This window comes from Candidozyma pseudohaemuli (genome assembly GCF_003013735.1).
Source record: "Candidozyma pseudohaemuli strain B12108 chromosome Unknown scaffold00012, whole genome shotgun sequence".
In the NCBI taxonomy this organism is placed as follows: domain Eukaryota; kingdom Fungi; phylum Ascomycota; class Pichiomycetes; order Serinales; family Metschnikowiaceae; genus Candidozyma; species Candidozyma pseudohaemuli.
In genome coordinates this window covers 307,284-327,986 of record NW_020194446.1, presented here as the reverse complement: position 1 = coordinate 327,986, position 20,703 = coordinate 307,284, and the positions used below count along the sequence as shown (strand labels likewise).

At 46.8% G+C, this 20,703-nt stretch overlaps 7 protein-coding genes across 7 annotated transcripts; 4 read left to right on the top strand and 3 right to left on the bottom strand.

Annotated features, from left to right (window-relative positions):
* Nucleotides 1–426: 426 nt before the first annotated feature.
* On the top strand, nt 427–2,487 carry C7M61_004166 (proline--tRNA ligase; the record flags this gene model as incomplete). Its single annotated transcript, XM_024859490.1, has 1 exon — nt 427–2,487. The coding sequence occupies one exon, from the start codon at nt 427–429 to the stop codon at nt 2,485–2,487; it is 2,061 nt and encodes a 686-aa protein (XP_024712462.1).
* Nucleotides 2,488–2,555: 68 nt separating this feature from the next.
* On the bottom strand, nt 2,556–3,500 carry C7M61_004165 (histidinol-phosphatase; the record flags this gene model as incomplete). The annotated part of the gene is made up of 1 exon (XM_024859489.1): nt 2,556–3,500. The coding sequence occupies one exon, from the start codon at nt 3,498–3,500 to the stop codon at nt 2,556–2,558; it is 945 nt and encodes a 314-aa protein (XP_024712461.1).
* A 477-nt stretch (nt 3,501–3,977) lies between these two features.
* Nucleotides 3,978–5,453, top strand: C7M61_004164 (asparagine--tRNA ligase; the record flags this gene model as incomplete). Its single annotated transcript, XM_024859488.1, has 1 exon — nt 3,978–5,453. One exon carries the CDS (start codon nt 3,978–3,980, stop codon nt 5,451–5,453), a length of 1,476 nt encoding a protein of 491 aa, XP_024712460.1.
* A 157-nt stretch (nt 5,454–5,610) lies between these two features.
* On the top strand, nt 5,611–7,592 carry C7M61_004163 (mitochondrial import inner membrane translocase subunit TIM9; the record flags this gene model as incomplete). Its single annotated transcript, XM_024859487.1, has 2 exons — nt 5,611–5,843; nt 6,281–7,592. 2 exons carry the CDS (start codon nt 5,611–5,613, stop codon nt 7,590–7,592), a joined length of 1,545 nt encoding a protein of 514 aa, XP_024712459.1.
* Nucleotides 7,593–7,691: 99 nt separating this feature from the next.
* C7M61_004162 (uncharacterized protein) lies at nt 7,692–9,770 on the bottom strand (the record flags this gene model as incomplete). The annotated part of the gene is made up of 1 exon (XM_024859486.1): nt 7,692–9,770. The coding sequence occupies one exon, from the start codon at nt 9,768–9,770 to the stop codon at nt 7,692–7,694; it is 2,079 nt and encodes a 692-aa protein (XP_024712458.1).
* A 4,646-nt stretch (nt 9,771–14,416) lies between these two features.
* ENG1 (endo-1,3(4)-beta-glucanase) lies at nt 14,417–17,701 on the top strand (the record flags this gene model as incomplete). The annotated part of the gene is made up of 1 exon (XM_024859485.1): nt 14,417–17,701. The coding sequence occupies one exon, from the start codon at nt 14,417–14,419 to the stop codon at nt 17,699–17,701; it is 3,285 nt and encodes a 1,094-aa protein (XP_024712457.1).
* Nucleotides 17,702–18,136: 435 nt separating this feature from the next.
* On the bottom strand, nt 18,137–19,309 carry C7M61_004160 (FTR1 family protein; the record flags this gene model as incomplete). The annotated part of the gene is made up of 1 exon (XM_024859484.1): nt 18,137–19,309. The coding sequence occupies one exon, from the start codon at nt 19,307–19,309 to the stop codon at nt 18,137–18,139; it is 1,173 nt and encodes a 390-aa protein (XP_024712456.1).
* Nucleotides 19,310–20,703: the final 1,394 nt, after the last annotated feature.

Sequence of the window (20,703 nt, the reverse complement as noted above, 5' to 3'; positions counted from 1 at the left end):
AAATCTCAAGCAAATCATATCATCAGAATCTCTACAAGTTACTCTCTGCGAAAATCAATGCATGATGCCAAAAACGCCCTTTTGCTGGCAGTGTGACTGCTCCAGAATCTCGCTAGCACCTGCCCTACGCATTTCAAACACAGAATCACCGATTGGCTGGAAAGCAGTGACCATCTTTATTCTCAGGGCGTTACATGGTTTTAAAAAAGATCGGCGTGCCAAAGGAGTAAGTATTGTTTGTTTTGCGAAATTGTTCTAGTCGTGCAACATTTTCGTCCACAACGGTTTCCTTTATCAGTCGCCAGCAGCTGCCTCGCACTTTTTTTTCCGCACTTCCTCATCTCCAGTGATCTTGGGCAAATTTTTCCAACACAACAACCAAAAATTCTCTCCAAAGACAACATATCCCAGCCAGCGCACAACTTCATGGCTCTCGAACAATCTTTGGCTGCGCTCTCCATTGCCGCTGTGGCGGCTGAGCTGGCCATCCCAACGAAAACCTTGGTTCTCAAGCCCAAGACTGCTAAACTGGCTACCCCAGTTCCTGTGGTTGTCTTTGCTTTGCAAGCCACTCCTACCCCCAACGCCACTATTGCCAAGGCCGCTGGTGTGAAGGAGCCACGTATGGCCAACAACGAATTGATCGCCGAGTTTTTCAACTCCACCGCTAAGGAAGTCTCCATTGCTAACTTGCACAAGGACTTGGCTGGTAAGGTCAAATTGGTTTTGGATGCTGGCATTGCCCATGCTTCGGATTCTGTCAAGCTTGAATTGGCCACCGAGTCCGCTAGAGTCAGTGTGTCTGCTAAGGACATCAACGCTTACCTCGACTCCACTGGAATTGAGATTATCAAGGTGGATTTCCTCTCCGAGGCCACCGCCTCTCCTGCTGCTGCTCCCGTGGCTACTGCTACTTCTAGAAAGGAGGTTTTGAAGAGAGAGAAGGAGGCTGCCAAGTTGGAGGATGCCAAGTTGATCGGTATCACCGTCGACAAGGCCAAGGACTTCTCCTCTTGGTACTCCCAGATTGTCACCAAGGGTGAGATGTTGGACTACTACGATGTTTCTGGCTGTTACATCTTGAGACCCAACTCCTTCTTTGTTTGGGAGGAGATCCAGAACTGGTTCAACGCCCACATCAAGAAGCTCGGTGTCAAGAACGCCTATTTCCCAATGTTCGTTTCCTCCAAGGTTCTCGAAAGAGAGAAGGACCACATTGAGGGCTTTGCTCCCGAGGTTGCCTGGGTTACCAGAGCCGGTCTGTCCGAATTGGACGAGCACATTGCCATCAGACCCACCTCCGAAACCGTCATGTACCCTTACTACGCTAAGTGGATCCGTTCCCACCGTGACTTGCCATTGAGATTGAACCAGTGGAACTCCGTGGTCAGATGGGAGTTCAAGCACCCACAGCCTTTCTTGAGAACCAGAGAGTTCTTGTGGCAGGAGGGTCACACCGCCCACTTGACCAAGGAAGGCGCCACCGAGGAAGTTGACCAGATCTTGGAGCTTTACAAGCGTATCTACGAGGAGTTGTTGGCTGTTCCTGTCGTCAAGGGTAAGAAGACCGAGAACGAGAAGTTCGCCGGTGCCAACTACACCACCACCGTGGAGGGCTTCATTGCTGCTACCGGTAGAGGTATCCAAGGTGCCACCTCTCACCACTTGGGAACCAACTTCTCCAAGATGTTCAACATCTCCGTGGAGAACCCCGAGGGTCCCGACAAGCCCCGTGTCAATGCATTCCAGAACTCCTGGGGCTTGTCCACTAGAGTCATTGGTGTCATGATCATGACCCATTCTGACAATAGAGGTTTGGTGTTGCCTCCTAGAGTCGCCCAGACTCAGGTTGTCGTTGTTCCTGTTGGCTTGACCACCAAGTCCACCAAGGAGCAGCGTGAGACCATCAACAAGGGCGCCAAGGACATTGAGCAGAAATTGTTCGATGCCGACGTTCGTGTTACTGGTGACTACAGAGACAATTACTCCCCAGGTTGGAAGTTCGCCGACTGGGAGTTGAAGGGTGTCCCATTGCGTGTCGAGTTTGGTCCTAAGGACCAGGCTGCCGGCCAAGTTCTTGCCGTGAGACGTGATACGGGTGCCAAGTTCAACGTGAAGTTGGACGAGTTGCAAACCAGAATTCCTGAAATCTTGGAGATCATCCAAAAGGACTTGTTGGAGAAGGCTCGTAAGGACTTTGACGACCACCGTGTGATTGTCGAGGAATGGAAGGACTTTGTCCCAACTTTGAACAACAAGAACGTCATTTTGTCTCCTTGGTGTGGTGTCCCTGAGTGTGAGGACGATATCAAGGATTCTTCTGCATCAACTGGTGAGGAGGGAGAAGAAGTGGACGACAGAGCACCATCCATGGGTGCCAAGTCGTTGTGCATCCCCGGTCACCAGCCTCCTTTGAAGCCAGGACAATTGTGTGTTAGATGCACACGTAAGGCTGTCACGTATTGCATGTTTGGCAGATCTTACTAACTGTAATTAGGTCATGGATTTTGGGGTGGAGTTATGTGTCATAGGTTTTTTTTACTAATTTAATTGTATTATCGGTACTGGTCCCAGAACAGGGACGAGGACAAACTAGCCACGTTCGCCTCCGCAACCACTGTTTTCCCGTTGGAATCGAGATCCAAATAGTATACACTGTCTAGCTGGAGTGTAGTTTTCACGTATTCCCATACCTTGTGGTAGTTCTTGCCAACTTGATCATATGTGTGAGAATCGTCGGAAAGACAGAACTTTCCGCCTGCCAGTTTGATCAACAAACCGACGTCTTTTTTGGGATAGGGCAGGTCCCAGCCTTTACGGATAGCAGCTGAGTTAAGCTCGAAAATTCCGCCATATGAGACGACAAACTCGACATTCCGCTTGATTAACCCCCACACATCCGGCCAGTCTTTTTCAAGATTCACTTCAGATAGCGTCTTGCCCGTAGTTGGGTCCAAGTCGTCGACTCTGAAAAGTCTGATTAAGTCAATGTGACCCACCACGTCAGGCTTCAACATGGTCAAGACTTTGTATTGTAGCTCGTAATACTCCTTGTATAGCTGTCTCGTAGTGCCTCCACAAGCCTCACGGGCTTCTCTCCATCTCTCCTCATTGAAATCAATGGGGATACCTTTAACAAAGTGCACTGAGCCGACGCACATATCTATCAGCGGTCTGTACTTCTCCACTGCTTTGATGTGATCCTCATCGATACCTTCGACTTCTAGCCCGATGAGAATTTTGAAACCATCAAGGGCGTTTTCTCGTTTCTTGATCTCAGCAGCATGTTCAAGATATTTATCAAATCTGTCGTCCAAACTTGTAGTTGTCATGCCCTTATCGAGCTCTTCTGGGTATAAGAACCGGTCTTGCAACCGAGGCATATGTTCTGTGAGACAAAACTGAACAAAGCCTTTATCCTTGGCAGTGTGAATCATGGTTTCTAGTGAACCTGAGGCATGTTCAACATAGTCACCGCTATGGGAGTGATGGGAATACATGTGGTTATTAGCGGGTAGTTGATGGCTCTGCACCTAGACAACCATAACTTCGCAGAGTTGATTGTGGCATCGAAATGCGCTAATGGGAATGAAGCAAATGTAATGTTGCGAGGGGTTTTACAATAAAGTGCCAGGTTATTGTTTTTGCTAGATTTTTAATCTCCAAATTTTTGTTACAAGACATTCGGGGTGTTGGTATCAACATCAGTGTCTCATGGTGCCGCTAAGTTTTCAACTTTGACGCGCATGTTGACATTTGGTGGAAAATTACGAATCACACCTCATAATTAATAGCGACACTGCCAAAGTGACAAAAGCCATATATATGAGTATCTTGTTGTCGAATGAACCCACCAGAGTAAAAAAATAAGCCAAAGTTACAAAAGTCTCCTCAAAAAGCCTTGTTCTACATCCTCGACCTGCATGAGCAGCCAACATAGTAGCTGTGAATCTACAAGCATTGTGCAATAAGCAGAGATGAGGCTTCTACCGAACTCAACCTTGTTGAGACTGGTTCGGTTTGTCCAGCTGAAAGCAAACCTATCATCCCTTAATCCTACCATTAGGGAGATTTTGAATAATCCTCCAGATACGAATTCAGTTGTCACAGTCAATGGACACATCAAATCGTTAAGAACATCGAAAAATGTGGGTTTCATAGATGTCTCTGATGGTCTGAGCTCAGATACACTTAATGTGGTGTTCCCAAAGCCTGATACTGTGCTCGAGAAGCAGCATTTCAAAGTTGGTCAGAGCTTGTCTGTTACCGGAAAGTGGATTGAGTCTCGTGGTAAGCAAAAGTACGAGCTCCAATTCGATGTCGATGAGTCAGATCATAAATTATCTATCGTTGGAAACGTTCCCGACGATTTCCCAATCCAAAAGAAGACACATTCCTTACAATTCTTGAGAAGTCTACCGACATTGAGACACAGAACGACTGGCTTGGCCTCCGTGTTACGGTTTAGATCTTTGGTTGAATCAAAATTAATCGAGTACTTTGACAGAAACAGCTTCGTGAAAGTGTCTCCTCCGTTGATCACATCTTCTGATTGTGAAGGTGCTGGTGAGCAATTCAAAGTCGAACAGTTGAATAAAAGTGCTGGTGAGTTCTTCGGCAAACCCGCTTATTTAACGGTTTCGACCCAGCTCCATCTAGAAATTCTTGCACATTCGCTCAACAGAGTTTGGACTTTGACACCTTGCTTCCGTGCTGAAGATTCCAATACGAATAGACACCTCAGTGAGTTCTGGATGCTAGAGGCTGAAGTATCCTACGTGAATCATGTAAAACAACTCACGGCTTTGGTAGAAGATATGATTCGCTATACCGCACAAGCTATAAAGGATGAAGGTGTGGGGTACTCAGATTTAATTAAAGCCAGATTCAGCAAAGAGGAAGCTGCCAAAGTAGAGCAAAGATGGGATACTGTTTTGCTGCTGGAACAATGGCCTTCTATCACCTATACAGAGGCCATTGAAATCATAAATCAAGTCAAATGCAAAGGCAGGCTGAAGGGACGTTTGGAGTGGGGTGACTCAATCCTGACCGAAAATGAGAAATGGCTAGCGGGTACCCATTTCCAATCGCCAGTATTTGTCACTGACTATCCTTCAGAGCAGAAGCCATTCTACATGCCAAAATCTCATGAAAGCGTCTATGACGCAGATAGACCAACCGTGGCCTGTTTTGATCTCATCATGCCGGAGATAGGTGAACTCGTGGGAGGATCTATGAGAGAGCTGGACCACGATAAGCTTCTCGCTGAAATGAAAAACAGAAAGATGAACTCTGCCGACATGGAATGGTACCTCTCGGCTACCTTGAACGGATCAGTACCCCACGGTGGTTTTGGCATGGGTTTTGAGAGGCTCATTGCTTACCTTGGAGCCATGGACAATATCAGGGATGTTTCTGCATTTCCAAGAGCGCCCGAATTATGCCCCTGTTAATGTCTATGTATTGGCTGCAAAATTCTTGTATATACTGATAAAGCGGTTGCTAAGCGGGTGGTTAGCGTGCGCGCACCACGAGCCTGAAAAGTTTTTGGCTGTGAGTATCACTCTCTTGCTTTAGCTACCCATATATCTATAAAAAAAACATAACATAATGGATCAGTTGAACGTCAAAGAACAGCAAGAGTTCCAGAAAGTCGTGGAGCAGAAGCAAATGAAGGACTTCATGAGACTTTACTCCAACTTGGTCTCTAGATGTTTCGATGACTGTGTCAACGACTTCACCTCCGCCAACTTGACCACCAAGGAGTCTAGCTGTATCGAGAAGTGTTCCGAGAAGTTCTTGAAGCACTCCGAGAGAGTCGGCCAGAGATTCCAGGAGCAAAAGTATGTATCTTGAGAAGATTGCCACCATAGAATTATACTAACAAACAGCGCTATGTTGATGCAAAACATGCAGAGAAACTAGTCTTGACCATTGACTGAATGAAGAAATGACGTTCGGCCTTGTGCCAATTGTATATATTTAACGCAAGCACAATATCAGCAAACGGATGCAACATGTAGACATGGAGATTACACTCGTGAAACGGTGATGTAGATCGGTTATTCGAGACTAGAGATTGATAACATGAGAGGTTTTCTTGCCTCTTTAAAATCTGAGATGTTATTCTATTCCTCTTTGGACATTCAATGTGAACCAAATCAGACTCAAATGCACAGTGAGGTGCGCATCAAACTGAAGAACTAGTACTCATGGACTCAATATCAACAAACCAAATGCACCACATATTGGTAGCACATGTGGTCAACAGCATAGTGAGCACGTCACATATCAAAAATGACACTGTCGAGTGTGAATTGACAAAGTTTTTGTCCACACTAAACAAGCTCTTGAAGGACTACCAGAAGACATTTGACCTAGACGACAAGCTGGAGATGATTGGAAGCGACAACCTACGAACCATAATAAGCGAATCCGACTTCCAGCACATTCTCAATATTCATGAGGACTCCGTCAAAATCGATGCCACGCCGCATAAGTTCCAGACTACACTTTCCAATATCCTAGTCAACACCGCATTGAGCTATAGTGATACCTTGACGCTGGAGGTCAATCAGCTAACGGAGAAATATCATAATACCGATGAGAATGCCATGGAAGAACCTACAGAACCACCGCAAACAGAAGTCAAGCCGGAACTCCCCACCTCTGAGGTACCGGCCGAGGATAAAATGGAAGTTGATGAGTCTCCACTGGTGGAGCAAGTTCCAGAGTCCACTACCGAAGCTCAAACCGAAAATGAACAGAACAAGGAGCCAGAGAAGCCCACAGAGCCAGTCAAGGAAGACGAAACCACAAAGGTCGAAGAAAAACTGGTTCAAGAAGATACGACTGCTTCCACCGAGGAGCCTGCGCCAACTGCCCCAGAAAAGCCAGAGGATAAAGAAGAAGAAAGTGCTGGTAGAGATGATGTCAAGGAGCCAGAGGAGCCAGAGGAGGCTGAAGCTCCTACTGAGGCCGAGGCCGTGACAGAGGCGTACGAACAGGAGCATGTGGATGACAAGGTCGAAGAAGAAGAAAGTAAAGAAGATGAGAAGTCTCCTCAAGCTGAAGCTGAAGCTGAAGAGGACGAAAATGAGGCTCCCAAGGTCAAGGAACCTTCGCCTGCTGTGGCTACACCTGAACCTACTCAAGATGAAAACACTGCAGAGGAACACGAGGCAACTCCGAAGAGATCTGAACTTATAAAGGAGGAATCCAGAAAGCGTTCTCTATCGCCACTGGCGGCAAGTCAAAAACACAAGCGTTTCCAGAATATTGCAGTCAATCTTGTCAAAACTATAGAAGAGCATCGCTTCTCCTCACCATTCTTGACTCCAGTCAATGCGAGAGAATACGAACAGGTTATATACGAGCCTAAAGACCTCAAAAGTATTCTCAAAGCCATACGGCAGAAGGATGTCCAAGCATACGAGACTGTCAAGGAATTGGAGAGAGATATCATGCTCATGTTCGCAAATTGTGTGATGTACAATAAGTCAAACACGCATTTGGTGGAAATGGCCATTCAAATGAAAAATGATGTCCGAAAGACATTCAAAATGTTTGAAGATGCAGAATCAGGGATTTAAGTAATACAGTTTATCTATTATATCCAAAATTAAATTGATGACATAGGTCGTAAAGACGTCGTAAGGTAAGGTTTATGACTAAAATTGTGGTTAAACCACTCAAGATCTCTTGAAGAAAGATGGGAGGGTCTTCATGAAGAACTTCACGAATGGATCGTCATCGTAGTTGTTGACAACAATGATGTCCTTGTCCTCGTTGTTGTTACCCTTCTCACCAACAACATCACCATCAGCCTCATCCAAAGACTGGACAGAGAGCAACTTGTGGTTTCTCAAGAGAAGAGCAGAAACCAACAACGGAACACACAAGCAGATGGCAGCAATACACATCTTTCTCTGAATCTGAGCGTAAGCCATGGCAACGGCTCTTCTTGGAGCAGAACCCCATGCGTGCTCCTTGTACCAACCAATAGGGTCAGCATATGCATCGGAAGCCATGGAAGTGTCGACACCCAAGTTTTGCATCTGGCTAACAATGGTATCGTACATAAGCTGGGTCCAGATGGCACCAGAGATACTGTTTCCGATAGCAGAACCAATGTTGTAAGTAGCCAAGTAAAGGGAAAGGACAACAGCCATGTACTCGTGGTTAGTACAAGTTTGGATGGAAAGCTGAGTAGTGTAAGTGAAGAAACCAGCACCGAAACCCATAACACAGAAAGCACCAATAATACCGTCCTTGACTCTCTCGGCGTTGAAACCGTCATTGGAACCCCTGTAGTGGTAAAGAAGACCGGTAGCAAGGAACCAAGTGGCACAACCGAAGACAATGAAAGGCTTGGTTCTTCTGACAAGCACGAGCACGAAACCGAGCAAAGGACCAACAATGACAGAAACGAAGGAGTACAAGGAGGTGATTCTGCTGGCAGCCTTGTCAGAAGTGTTCATACCAACAACCAAGACAGTGTACATGTAGTCGTTTGGCAAAGTCCAAATAAGGTTGACCAACAGGGCAATGATAAGAGATGCCCAGACACCACGGTCCCTGAGAAGCTTGAAAGGAATGATTGGGAACTTGGCAAACTTCAATTCCCAGATGATAAAGAATGGGATGAGGACAACACCAATGACCAATGGCACAATGGTAGAGGCCTTTTGCCAAGTGCTTTGCTGACCACCAGCAAGAGTGAAAGGAACCAAGATGAAACCGAAGACACAAATGATGAAGAGAATACCAACAACATCGAGAATCCAGAACAAGTCAGTAAGCTCCCAGCAGACCCACTTGGTGGTGCCCCAAACCTTAGCGGGCCATCTCTTGTAGAAACGCATGGTAGCGTAGCTGGCAGACTTCTCAACGTAAGCACGGTAGAATCTGTTGTTCTCGATACGGTAGTCTTCCTCCTCCTGGCAAACCTGGATCCACTCAGGGGTGCTACCAGCCAAGATTCTCATGTGGATCAAACAAAGCAAGAATGGGACAGATGCCAATGGGAAGATGAAAGCCCACATACCAATACCGAAGTTCCAGGAGTACTTACGGTTGAAGTCGGCAATGACCTCACCACCAACCCAGGTGTTGATGATAAATGGCAAAGCTGGAACGAAGGAAGCAAACAATCTCCAGTTCAAGTTGGACAAATCGGCCAAGAAGACCTCCAACATAAGGATGATACCGGAGTAACCAATCTGGTAAAGCACAGAGCCACCAGCGAAACGCTGAACATCAAAAGCCTGGGAGGCAATGACGGTACCAATGGCGTAGAAAAGGATGGAGACAACCACCAATTCAATACGGCCGAAGGTATCGGACATTCTGGCGTAGGTTGGCTGAGATGCAGCGGCAACCACAGTCTTGATAACATTGACAGTAGAAAGAAGCGAGTGTTGGGAGTAGGAAGACTGGGCATTGGTCTGCAAAACGTATCTGACAGTACCGTCCAAACCGTATGTGTAAGCCACAAGGAACACGGTGAAGTAGGCAAGACCGATCCAGAAGGGACCTTTGTACTGGGCGCACAAGATCTCAGATTTTCTAACACCAAAGGACTTGGCGGTAGAGTTGAAGATCTTCAGCTTGACGGTGTCATGTCTCTCGACAGAGTTTCTGTCCTCGTCGCTCAAGTGCTTGTCCTCATCGCTCAAGTGTTTGTCCTCGTAGCTCAAGCGCTTGGACTCGTCACTCAAGTTCTTAGACTCGTCACTGGAGTGAACGTTCTTGGTTTGGATAGCGTCCATGATGCAGATGAGAGATGAAAAAAAAAAAAAAAAGATCTGACGGAGGGGAGGGCTCAATGACTTGCCTTTATACCTTGAGCCTGATCGATCAAAAAGATAAAGAAGGGATGAGCGGAGCAGAGGATGTAAAATCTCTCTGAAGTTAGGTGCATGACATATGCACGCTCATGCGGGCTACCTACAGGAGCCTGCGCCTGGCGATGCATACTTTGCTGCTTCACCATAATAATGAACATTTTGGGGTTCTTGACATATGCTGTATACAGACTGACAGCGGCCAGACCTCCGTCGTTCGGAGCATTACGGGGTGAGGGGAGGATTCTTGATTTTTCTTAAGCTGCTAGTAATTGAAAAATTGAACCCATTGGCACCTTGAGCGGTGGATTTCTTTTTTTTTTTCGCTGACTACTTTTACGAAAGGCAATGGCGGCTAAAGCAAAGCCCGAAAGGCGTTTCTTTTTGGCTGCTACCGCACTGACTCACGCAGATAATCTAGATAGACAGAAAAAAAAGGCGGTCATATGCAGTCGCACAAACCGTTTACTAAGCACGCCTTGAATCTTATACTGGGTCGGTAAGATTGTAATTGGCTCAAATTGACGCTAGGGCGGATCTTTGCCCTCTGCACAATCCCATCGCCGTAAGTTAGTAGTGTGAAGCTTGGCCGGAAAGGGTATTGTTGGTTGCCGGTTCTGCACATCGAGGTGGCAGGGGAAAATTCTTAGCTCGTTTTTGCGGATCGGGTACCACTTGAGGGTGCCGAACCGAGGGGGAAAGCTTGGCGCGAAACTACAATATTCTAGAGTAAAGAGAAGAGACGATAGTGGTGGAGAGCTTTGAATTGAGCCATACGTCCAAGAATTGAAAGAGTAAAACAAGGATCTAGATAATCCGAAAAAACCTCCGACGGCGAAAAAAAAAACCAACCCGCAGAAGTGGGAAAAACGCTTGGCTGCCAAAGCCGCCGCATTCTCTAACGGTATACCTGCTTGGTTGCTGAGCCGACACGTAGGTGGAGTTAGATCGCTTAGATAGCAATTACACCTGAAACAAGCCGATATGCGAGCAGGGCTTACACGGCGTATTTCTATTTATTTTTTGAAACAATACGAGTTTCAATTGTCTACGGCTGTACTTTTTTTTCGTTCTTCTACAAAAAGACAGTCGTGAGGCTCACTCGCCGTTTTGGTCTTGGTAACGCCTAACCTGCGCAGCAGTCTATTTCGCAGCCATGCCGTCACACACCGCTATTCACACTGCGATGCCATTAGGTCTTCTACAGAAACGTGTACTCAGCCCAGCAAGCAAGATCTCCCCATTGCTGAGGTATTTTTCCTTTTTCTATACAATTTAGCCACGATGCACTAGTTTCAGGAACCCAGCCGTGCGTATGGGCCGACCTCGGACTTGATCTCAAAGCCGATGAGCCCTCAAGGTGCTTTTACGGCCGCCAAGGTCCCACCAGCTGTATACACTGCCTCGGGTGTCAAGTACGTCAAAACATTTTGACACGGATGCATGGAACTTCGCCTGGTGGAGACCGCCCTACCTGGTAAGCGCCCAGTAAGCGCCCGGTAAGCGCTTCCACCACTTAGCCGAGATGCCATCGAACGCAGCCACTCTTGGTTCAGACCGTTCTCGTCTATGCTTGTGGCGTGACATGTTTCCGAGAGTCTTGCCGTGAACAATTTCTTGCCTCATCTCATTGTTTAAACTCTGCAGGGTTCACACAGAACAAAGTTTTTCTTTTTCTCTTCAGCCGTCATGAAAAATCGTGCCTGTGTTGCCGCCTGAGGCTTGTGATTTGGGTTTGGCCAATGGGCTTGATATAGGAAGCGTCAGTGGTAGGCTGCAAGGGTGGGGTAGCAGGTACACCGCCAGGGCTTCCTGTCAAGCCGTCAAGAGCACCGCCGTTCTTTGAACAATAGACTTTTACTTCGGGGCTTTGAGCGGGATCAATTCCCGCCGATGACATTTCATTACCAAATTTTAACTTCACATGGATTACCGTCAAAACTTTAACAAACCATTGTATTTTTGTCAATGGATGCTTTTCTTGATTTCTCCCTTACCCTCTTTTAGTCTTTAAAGTCCGGCTGGAGAACTAGACCAGCCAAGAGCCCTGATTATCTTGGAGACGCTCTTGAACAATGTGAGCGCATGTGGCCTTCGAAAGAACCCTCGCTCTGAATCTGCTGTAAATGCTCCTAATCAAGGGACTATTCTCGGTGAGACTTTGAGGTGGGGTTCCGCAGAAGCCGATTAGGTTGGTTTGGAGATGTTCCTGAGAAGGCCATTCAGATGCAAATTTAAAATCAAAATCACACCAGGAATTGTGTTCACAAGAAAATGAATGTGACTTTTGGTATTCATGTGTATTGTATGTTATTGAACCAAGGCTTTCTTCAATCACTCGTCAATCCTGCCCTATCAAAGAGTTACCTTCGTTAACCGACAATTGACGACAAATTGTGGACGACGAGTTTAGCAACAGATGATTGAAATGACTTCTTTTTCATGATGACTCTCCTTGAAAACGGTTATGTTGTGGCTTCATAACATCATATTCGAGTGAATGAGGACAGTTGGGTGATGGTGACCTGTGGGTGTTTCAAATACAACGATTGGAATAATTATGAAAACCGCAATTTTGTGACAGGATCGTTCAGCTGAGATAGCTCTGTGGTCATCAGCTAGTTTTCAAAAGCTCTCTCTGTCTAGAAGATGGACTGCCTCGAGAACGAAATAACCTTGCAAGACAAGGGGTCAATTCTGGAGGACGAACTTGACAAGCAGGAAGGTCTTTTCAAAGGAAGCATTCCCTTCTGGTGGACTAAGTTGACAAAAATGGCAACCAGTGACAGAAAACGGCACCCATACTATTTCATTGCGTTAACTGCCACCACCCTCTACCATACCTGCTGGTTTCACTGATATGTGGTGTGATGGGACTTGCAAAGTTGACCTTAAAAGATCTTTCATGACTGGCTCAATCAATTTATCAAAGTCAATGAAAGCAGCAGAGTTTGAGAAAAATGTATTCTCAATCACATTGTGGACATTTAGCATCAAGTTTCATCAAAGGACGAATCAAAAACGTCCATTGATTCAAAAATCAATCTTCAACTCAGCTGAACGAGTAATGTTGTTTAATGCTGTTGAATCAAGATTAACAGATCGTTCTAGAAGAAGGATCGCTTTGCATCCCGATCAGCACCATCCAACGACTTCCGTTCTTCCAATATGATCCAAGAAAAATTTAATTCGAAACTTGAAGAGAAGGAATTATCAAGTTCCATACTACGAGGATTCCATTGCCCGATTTGAGCCAATGTTTGTCGTCCCCTCCAATCAGACCCCTCAAGCCAATACCTTCCTGAAGTTCGCTTCCTTGACTAATGAAATTAGTCAGCACCTCGTCGCTCAGCCTGTTCCGTTTTTAGCTATCCAATCGGTGAAGTTGTTGGGTTGACGTGAGATGATGGCACAGCCGTATAAGCACAGGTTGCAGTCAACTACGGAGCACTAGACGAAGAAGATGACAGAAGTTCAGATCAGGATCAGCATGGAAGACCCGAGAGAAATTGCCGTACGGTTGCCAGGCGCAGTCCCAAAGCTTGGCCTGGCCAAGTACTCACGTCATACCCTGGTGATCTTGACCAGCCATTTGGCATATTATTTCTTGCCCCAAATGATCTAAAAAATAATTTTGACACACTACAGACGCTGTTTCTAGTGTCACAAAAATATTAACAGAACAGCATCGTCTCCTCAGCACAGCCTCCCCACGCACGGCGTTGCCAGGGTCTGTGTCGAAGATATCGGACTTGTTCGTAAGAGTGCACCATTCGAGAACTGCAAAGAACAATAGGCGGGTGGCTCGCCCAATGATACTCCTAGCTGGTTCACAACCAGTCGCGTAAGAAAAAGCCTTGGGCCGAATCTAAGAAATGGACGAAACTGGCTGGCTTTCGACGTCATCACCGTTGGGGATTTGCGAGGCGTTGGAGAACGTTGATCTCTAAGATAGTCAGATTGTGGAGGAGGCTTTCGCACTTTCGGAGCATCAACGGCCTTTTTGCGTATATGCATCCGCTAGCGAGGAATCAGGCAATTGTGATGCCCAGGAAAACCTCGCGACCGTGTTGACAACAACAAAACTGTTGGGTAAAAGTTGAAGTTTAAAATTTTGAAGTTTTAATTTCAAGATTTGCTGGCGAAGCAAATGACATCATTCCATTTTGTTCCCCTGGAATGTTCGGCAGAGTTTGTGGAATGGACCCTACTAACCTTAGTCAAGACAGAATGAGCCAGCAGTAGTCTTAGTGGTGCTGCACTAGAGTAGTGCAACGGCTTGGGCCGCTGCGGGTTGGGCACTGTGTGCAGTATTTGACACCAAAATTAGCTAAAATGCGGTTTAAGTGCAAGCACACCTTGCTGGATTCAGCGCGAACCAGCGTCGAAGCAGGGTTTTGCAGCCAAAGGTTGCAAAACAATCGGAACCCTACACAGCGGCTGGTGACTGCCAGCCGCCTGCTTGACATAAATAAAGTCGATTCCGTCGCAGATCGCAACAGTCTAAATCAAATTCACTCTTTACCTTTTCGGTTTCACTTTCGTTTAACTTACCCAAGTCTTTCTTTAAGATGCAATTGCGGAACTTAGTCTGGCAGTTGCCACTCCTCTTGAGGGCTGTTTCCGCCCAACCAGAAGAGGAGGAGCCTCAAGTTACTGTCACACATACCAACTATGTCACTCCTTACTGTTTCCAGCAGCATCTCAAATCGTACACCAACGATGAGAACCACACCACAGGTATTCCTTTGGTGATTGTCTACGCCAACCCGGAGGACCCAATTCCTTCCGAAGACGCTGGCTTTGCTCCAGCTCCTGGTATTGTCGGTGCTTTCACGAGTACCACCGAAACTCCACATGTCACTGCTGCTCCTGGTCTGAATTCTGGTTCGCTGAAGTCAAGAAGCTCTCTGAAGGCTTCCATTGGCAACAAGCCTTTGACCACCACCTCCGAGAGAAACCAGTGTACTGTTTGCCAAACTGTGTCTTTGATTGAGTCTGCCCTGATTACTTTCTCCACCATTGTCTACACTGTGAACACTACTCAGCCAATTACTGTGCTGAGTCTGTCCTCAAACGGTATCCCATCTGCTACTGGTTCTGATCCTTTGATCACCGCCTCCACTGTTAGCGGTAGCTCTAGCATCACTCTTAGTGCTTCCTGGGATGTCTCTCTGGTTTACAATGCCACTGACTCCACTTACGGTCAGAGCCTTCCATCGGACACCTACGCCAACAACACCAGCTCTTCCTCCACTAGAGCTAGCTTGTCTCTGGCTCCTTTGCACTCCAGCTACTTTGTTACTTCCACCCTCAGCGCTGAAGAGGCTTCTGTGTCTAGTGCTCCACTTACTAGTGCTCAGAACACCTCCACCGTGGCTGCCGTGCTTGAGACCGAGTCCTCTGGCTATCCTAAGTACTCGAACTCTTCGTCCTCCTACCCTGCCAGTGCTGTGGTTTCCGGAAGTGATCTCTACAGCAGCGAGGCTACCAGCAGCGACTTCAGCAGCGACTTCAGCAGCGACTTCAGCAGTGAGGCTTCCAGCTCGCTTTTGTCTAGCAGCATCTTGAGTTCCGTTGCTTCCTCCTCATTTGCTTCCTCCTTGAGCGAGTCATCGACAGTCTCCTCGAGCTCCGACGTGGCTGGTGCTTCCGAAAACGATGACTACCTCACCATTCGTTCTGTTCCAACCTGTCACAGTGTTTCTGATCTTTTCCAGGAAATTGACACTGCTAACCCATCCAAGTACTACAAGGACGGTGAGTTGCCTCTTGACATTCCTGACGGAATTGACACCAGCTCTCCTATTGGTACCAACTCCTTCTACGCCAACTTGTTCTTGGGTGACCAGAGCAGCATGGTCTGGACTTATCCTTACGGTTTCTACTGGGCCAAGGACTCCAAGTATGGTATTGCCGTTCAGCACACTGACCCAGACAAGCGTGTCTTCGGTGACAAGAACGACAACGGCGCTGCTTCTTACTACTACAACCCTATCTTGCTTGGAGAGATTATCTTCTCTTCCACCAGAAACTCCAAGAGCAACAACTACTTGAGCGTGACTGACATGACTCCAATGTCCGCCAACGTCAGACTTTCCCCAGACTCCGTGAAGAGCGACAACTACGTTGAATTGCCTCTTGTCCACGGTATGGGTTTCGCTACTGCCATCTACCACGGTGACTTGAAGGCTCGTTTGGCTACTGTCTACGCCTTCCAGTCGATTGTTAAGGAAACCGTTGCCTCTTCTAACGACAAGGTGATTAAGTACAGAGTCTCCTTGAACCTGGGTGCCGAATGGTTGGTCTTTGTTACCTTGCCTTCTAAGGACTCTGACTTCAAGCTTGAGATTGACGGCAGCGACTTGGTTGCCAACAAGAACGTGGATGGTCTTATTATCCAAGCTGCTTTTGCTCCTTCTGACTCTGTTTCAGACAACTACTACTACGAATCTGCCGGTCTGTACGTTACTACTGCTCAGATCAAGGGATCCATTCAGTGTACCTCTGCCAGCTACAAGTTTGACTACACCACCAAGGGTTCTTCCATTGCCAACAAGCCAATTGTGTTTGCTCTTCCTCACCACTTGCAGACCTTGGATGCTAGCGTCACTTCTCAAAGCACTGGTATTCAGCTTGAATCTACTGTTAAGGGTACTATGGTTGGTTTCTTGACTGACGAGCTTTCCTTCAGTGAGACCATCAACAACCAGATTCAGTTCTTGCCATGGGTCGATGGAATGGGTACCAGCGCCAGATACTCCTCTGATCAGCTTAAGCTCATCCATGAGACTGCTATTAAGGAAATCTCCAATGTGGACATTCCCCTGACTATCCTTTCTGTCAAGTCCACCTACTCCATGGGTAAGCTTGCCGACAAGTACGCCTACATCTTGTACGTTCTCAATGACATTGTCAAGGATGAGGAAGCTGCCAAGTCATTGTTGGAATCCTTGCAGAAGTACTACTCCACCTGGTTCAAGAACACTGACGTGGGCTTCCCATTGATGCACGACACCAAGTTTGGTGGTGTTACCAGTACTGCCAACAATGACGGTGACACTGGTGCTGACTTTGGTTCTGGTTTCTACAACGACCACCACTTCCACTACGGTTACCACATCCACGCTGCCGCTATCATCGGTCACGTTGACAAGCAGCTTGGTGGTACCTGGGCTGAGGACAACAAGGAGCAAGTCAACATTTTGATCAGAGATGTTGCCAACCCAAGCACCAAGGACACCTACTTCCCAGTCTTCAGACTGTTCGACTGGTTCCAGGGCCACTCCTGGGCTAAGGGTTTGTTTGCCAGTGGAGATGGTAAGGACGAGGAGTCGTCATCTGAGGACTACCACTTCTACTACGGTATGAAATTGTGGGGTAACATCATTGATGACAATGCCATGGAGGCCCGTGGTGACTTGATCTTGAAGATCATGAGCAGAGCCATGAACTTGTACATGCTCTACTCCGACGACAACGACGTGCAGCCAGCTTCGATTATTCCTAACAAGGTCTCTGGTATTCTTTTCGACAACAAGATCGCCTACGCCACCTACTTTGGTGACAACACTGAGTACATCCACGGTATCCACATGTTGCCAATTACTCCAGCTTCTGGTTTGATCAGAGGAGCTAACTACGTCAAGCAAGAATGGGAAGACGTTCTTGCTGGTGTCATTGGCTCTGTCAACTCTGGCTGGACGGGTATTCTCCGTCTTAACCAAGCCCTTTATGACGGTGAAAAGTCCTACGACTTCTTCTCGTCTGACGACTTCACAAAGGCATACTTGGATGACGGTCAGAGTCGAACATGGTCTTTGGCCTTCTCTGCCGCCGTGGCTAATGGTGTTTAATGGCGTCTTTTATCTTCTTCACTTCGTAATGTTTTTAGTCTTCTGTCTATATGAGAAATGAAATAATGGTTTTCTCGACCCCTGTTCATCTTGAGCAAAATGCCTCAACCAAGTAGCAAGTAGATAAAATTCTTTTGTATTTTGAACGTCAGAGAGCAAAAACATTCAAGACCTTTTGCCAGATCAATCGGACATTGTAGGCTGGTGAGCCTGCTAATGATAGCTACAATGTAGTTGTTACCTGTTGTATATTGACCCATTTGTGACCCCCAGAACAAAATAGATAGAACGGCTCGACTATAAAAAAATATTAAAAGCAATTAAAAGCAAGCGAAATTTCTGCCTGTGGACTGTCCCTCGACCCGTTGCATGCGTTATGTTCGTGTGTGTGTATGTGTGTGTGTGCATCTTCACGCAACGAGACTAGTAGACAGCTTAGAGAGCAGTGGTTTTCTCGTTTGCAGTAACCTTCTCTCCTTCCTCGACGGCTTTGTTGGCGATTGACTCATTCGACTCTTCCTCGTTGTTTTCAAAGCCCTCATTTCTGACTCTGTTGAACAACTCCTCCTGCTCGGCCTTGCTCAACTCATTCTTCTTCTTACCCTTGATGTGGTACATTGGGTTCAAAGATCTCAAAGTCAAGTTCTTGCAGAATGGCAAGTGACCGGTCTTCTCCTCGTACAACATCAAGCCAAGAGTGATGATGACAGCAATCCAGTAGATGTTGTAGGAAATAACGGAACCGTAAGTGGCAGAGTTTTGCCAACCCAAAAGGGAGTTGAACACATCCCAACCGTTATCAGTCTCTGGGTTGCAACAGTTCACGTGCCAGACAGACTTGCTGATATCGTAAGTACCAGGACCACTGCCGTTCTCGGATGCATCACCACCAGTCTTCTGGTTGTAGACGTAGGTCTCGAAGAACCAAACACCTCTGGAAAGAAAACCAGCGGCAATAAGGTACAAGATGCAAGTGGAAATGATCAAGAAAATCTGCAACGACATGTTGGAACCCCAGTAGTACAAGAGGATACCGACAAGACAACCAGCGATCAAACCGGTGATAACAGGAATAGGGAAAGATGTGGCTGGAGAACTCAAACCAACACCACCGACAAAGACAATGGCTTCTAAACCTTCTCTCAAACAGGTGATGAATGGCAAGATGAACAAAGCGTACTTCTTAGCCCATTGGCCAAGACTGAAACGGCCCTTCTTCTCCTTCTTGACAAGAGCTTGAGCCAACTTGACTCTCCACTTCTCCTTCATCTTGTTGATACGCAACATGGCAATACCCATCATAGAAATCAAGACAGTAGCGATGATACAGAAGATACCCTCCCACAAGTCTTCGGAGGAGGCCCAGATATCTTTACCCAACGAGTAGAAAGCACCAATGAAAGCGCAACCAAGAATCAAACAGATTACGACTCCTAGAATCGCCCCTAGCCAGACTTGTCGCTTAAGCTTCTTGTAGACGACAGGGTCGTCAGTGGAGCCGCCAAGGCCTTGCTTCAAGAAAGCCAAAAGCACAGAGACAACCACAACAGCTTCCAAGGTCTCTCTGAAGACAACAAAGAAAATTTGTACGTTGAAAACGTCAACCATCTTCGGTAATTAACTCGGCCGTGGTACCTTAGAGGAGGTATGGAAAGGAGGTTAAAAAAATGGGAATGGGGGTAGAGAAAAAAAAAATCAAAAGAGCGTCGGTGGGAGGAGATGATTATATATGCAACCGGAGCAGAACCGGCATCCGTTGTGGATTTCAAGCCCATCTTTAGTTCAAAACGTGCAAAAGCCACGGCTGCAATTTCCAGTCCTGTGCCTGTCTAGGGGCTTTTTCAGCCTGCATCGGGTCCACTGCAGCAGCATGTCAACGTCTCGTATGAAGGTTGCCAGCCAATGGTAGGGAGTCGAGAGAGACGCACGCGAAGATGTTCCTGAGAATCTTTCTCTGAAATGCGCAAAAAAGCAGGCTCTGATATGATGTCAGAGGGCGGGGCTGTGGTATTTCAATCCTTTAAATTCGGCGATGTTCGTCGGTAATTGAAATTGCGATTATCATTATCCTTTTCTAAGCGATCTTTGACCGATATCGGAAGGGATATGATGTTGATCGCCTGCCAGACACAATGCGAGATTGGTGCATGACAGCGCTAATGAAATTCTTGGCATGTCAAAAACACCGTATCTCACCTGTCAAAACTAGGTGACATGTCCCACGTTTCTAGTGGGATGGAATTGGAGAAGAAAGAAAAAAAGAGCATTTCTGGTACACCAAAATAAGCGATTCTCACCACCAACGTCGCTTGCTGCTGGAAGCCCGTGCGGGTTAAATATTACCATTTCAGCCTCGTTGGCCCATATTGTGTCACTGGCCGCACCATTCCATTTGCGGCATGGTTCCGCGGCACCCTTCATTCATTGGCTAATTTGTACCCGGTAACTCTTTCCCATGCATCAGATTATTGACATAATCCCGCCAAAAACAAAAGATCGCTACAACAAGAGGGGCTCCATTGTATTATTACGATCGCCTGGGGGACGATGCACATAACACCCTATAATCTAGTCCTTCGATAAAATCGCCTAGGACGCTTTGGTTTGACCCCCTGATGCCGTATTTTAGCCTCTAGACATGTATCTTTGCTTGGCACGCTCAGCATGTTAATCAGATAAATCTAGTTACAATCTCAAGCTTGTGATGCTGCATTCATCCGCCGTCGTCGACGCATGCGCATCATGTACTATTTTCTATATTGGTCCTCCGCATGGACCCACCAGCTAGAGGAGCTTTTGTGATGGGAGTTTGAGAACGTAAGGCCACCGGCTGTGAAACTTTTTCAAAAACTACATACTTTTCGTTTCCATCGCTTACATTGTCGCTCTCGGCTAGCTTGATGGGCTCGTGCATCTGCGGTGCATATGTCAATTTAATTGCTCGGGGCGTGGTCTGTATGGATCCATAGCCAGTGGCATGTCTTGAAATACGCTTACCTGGT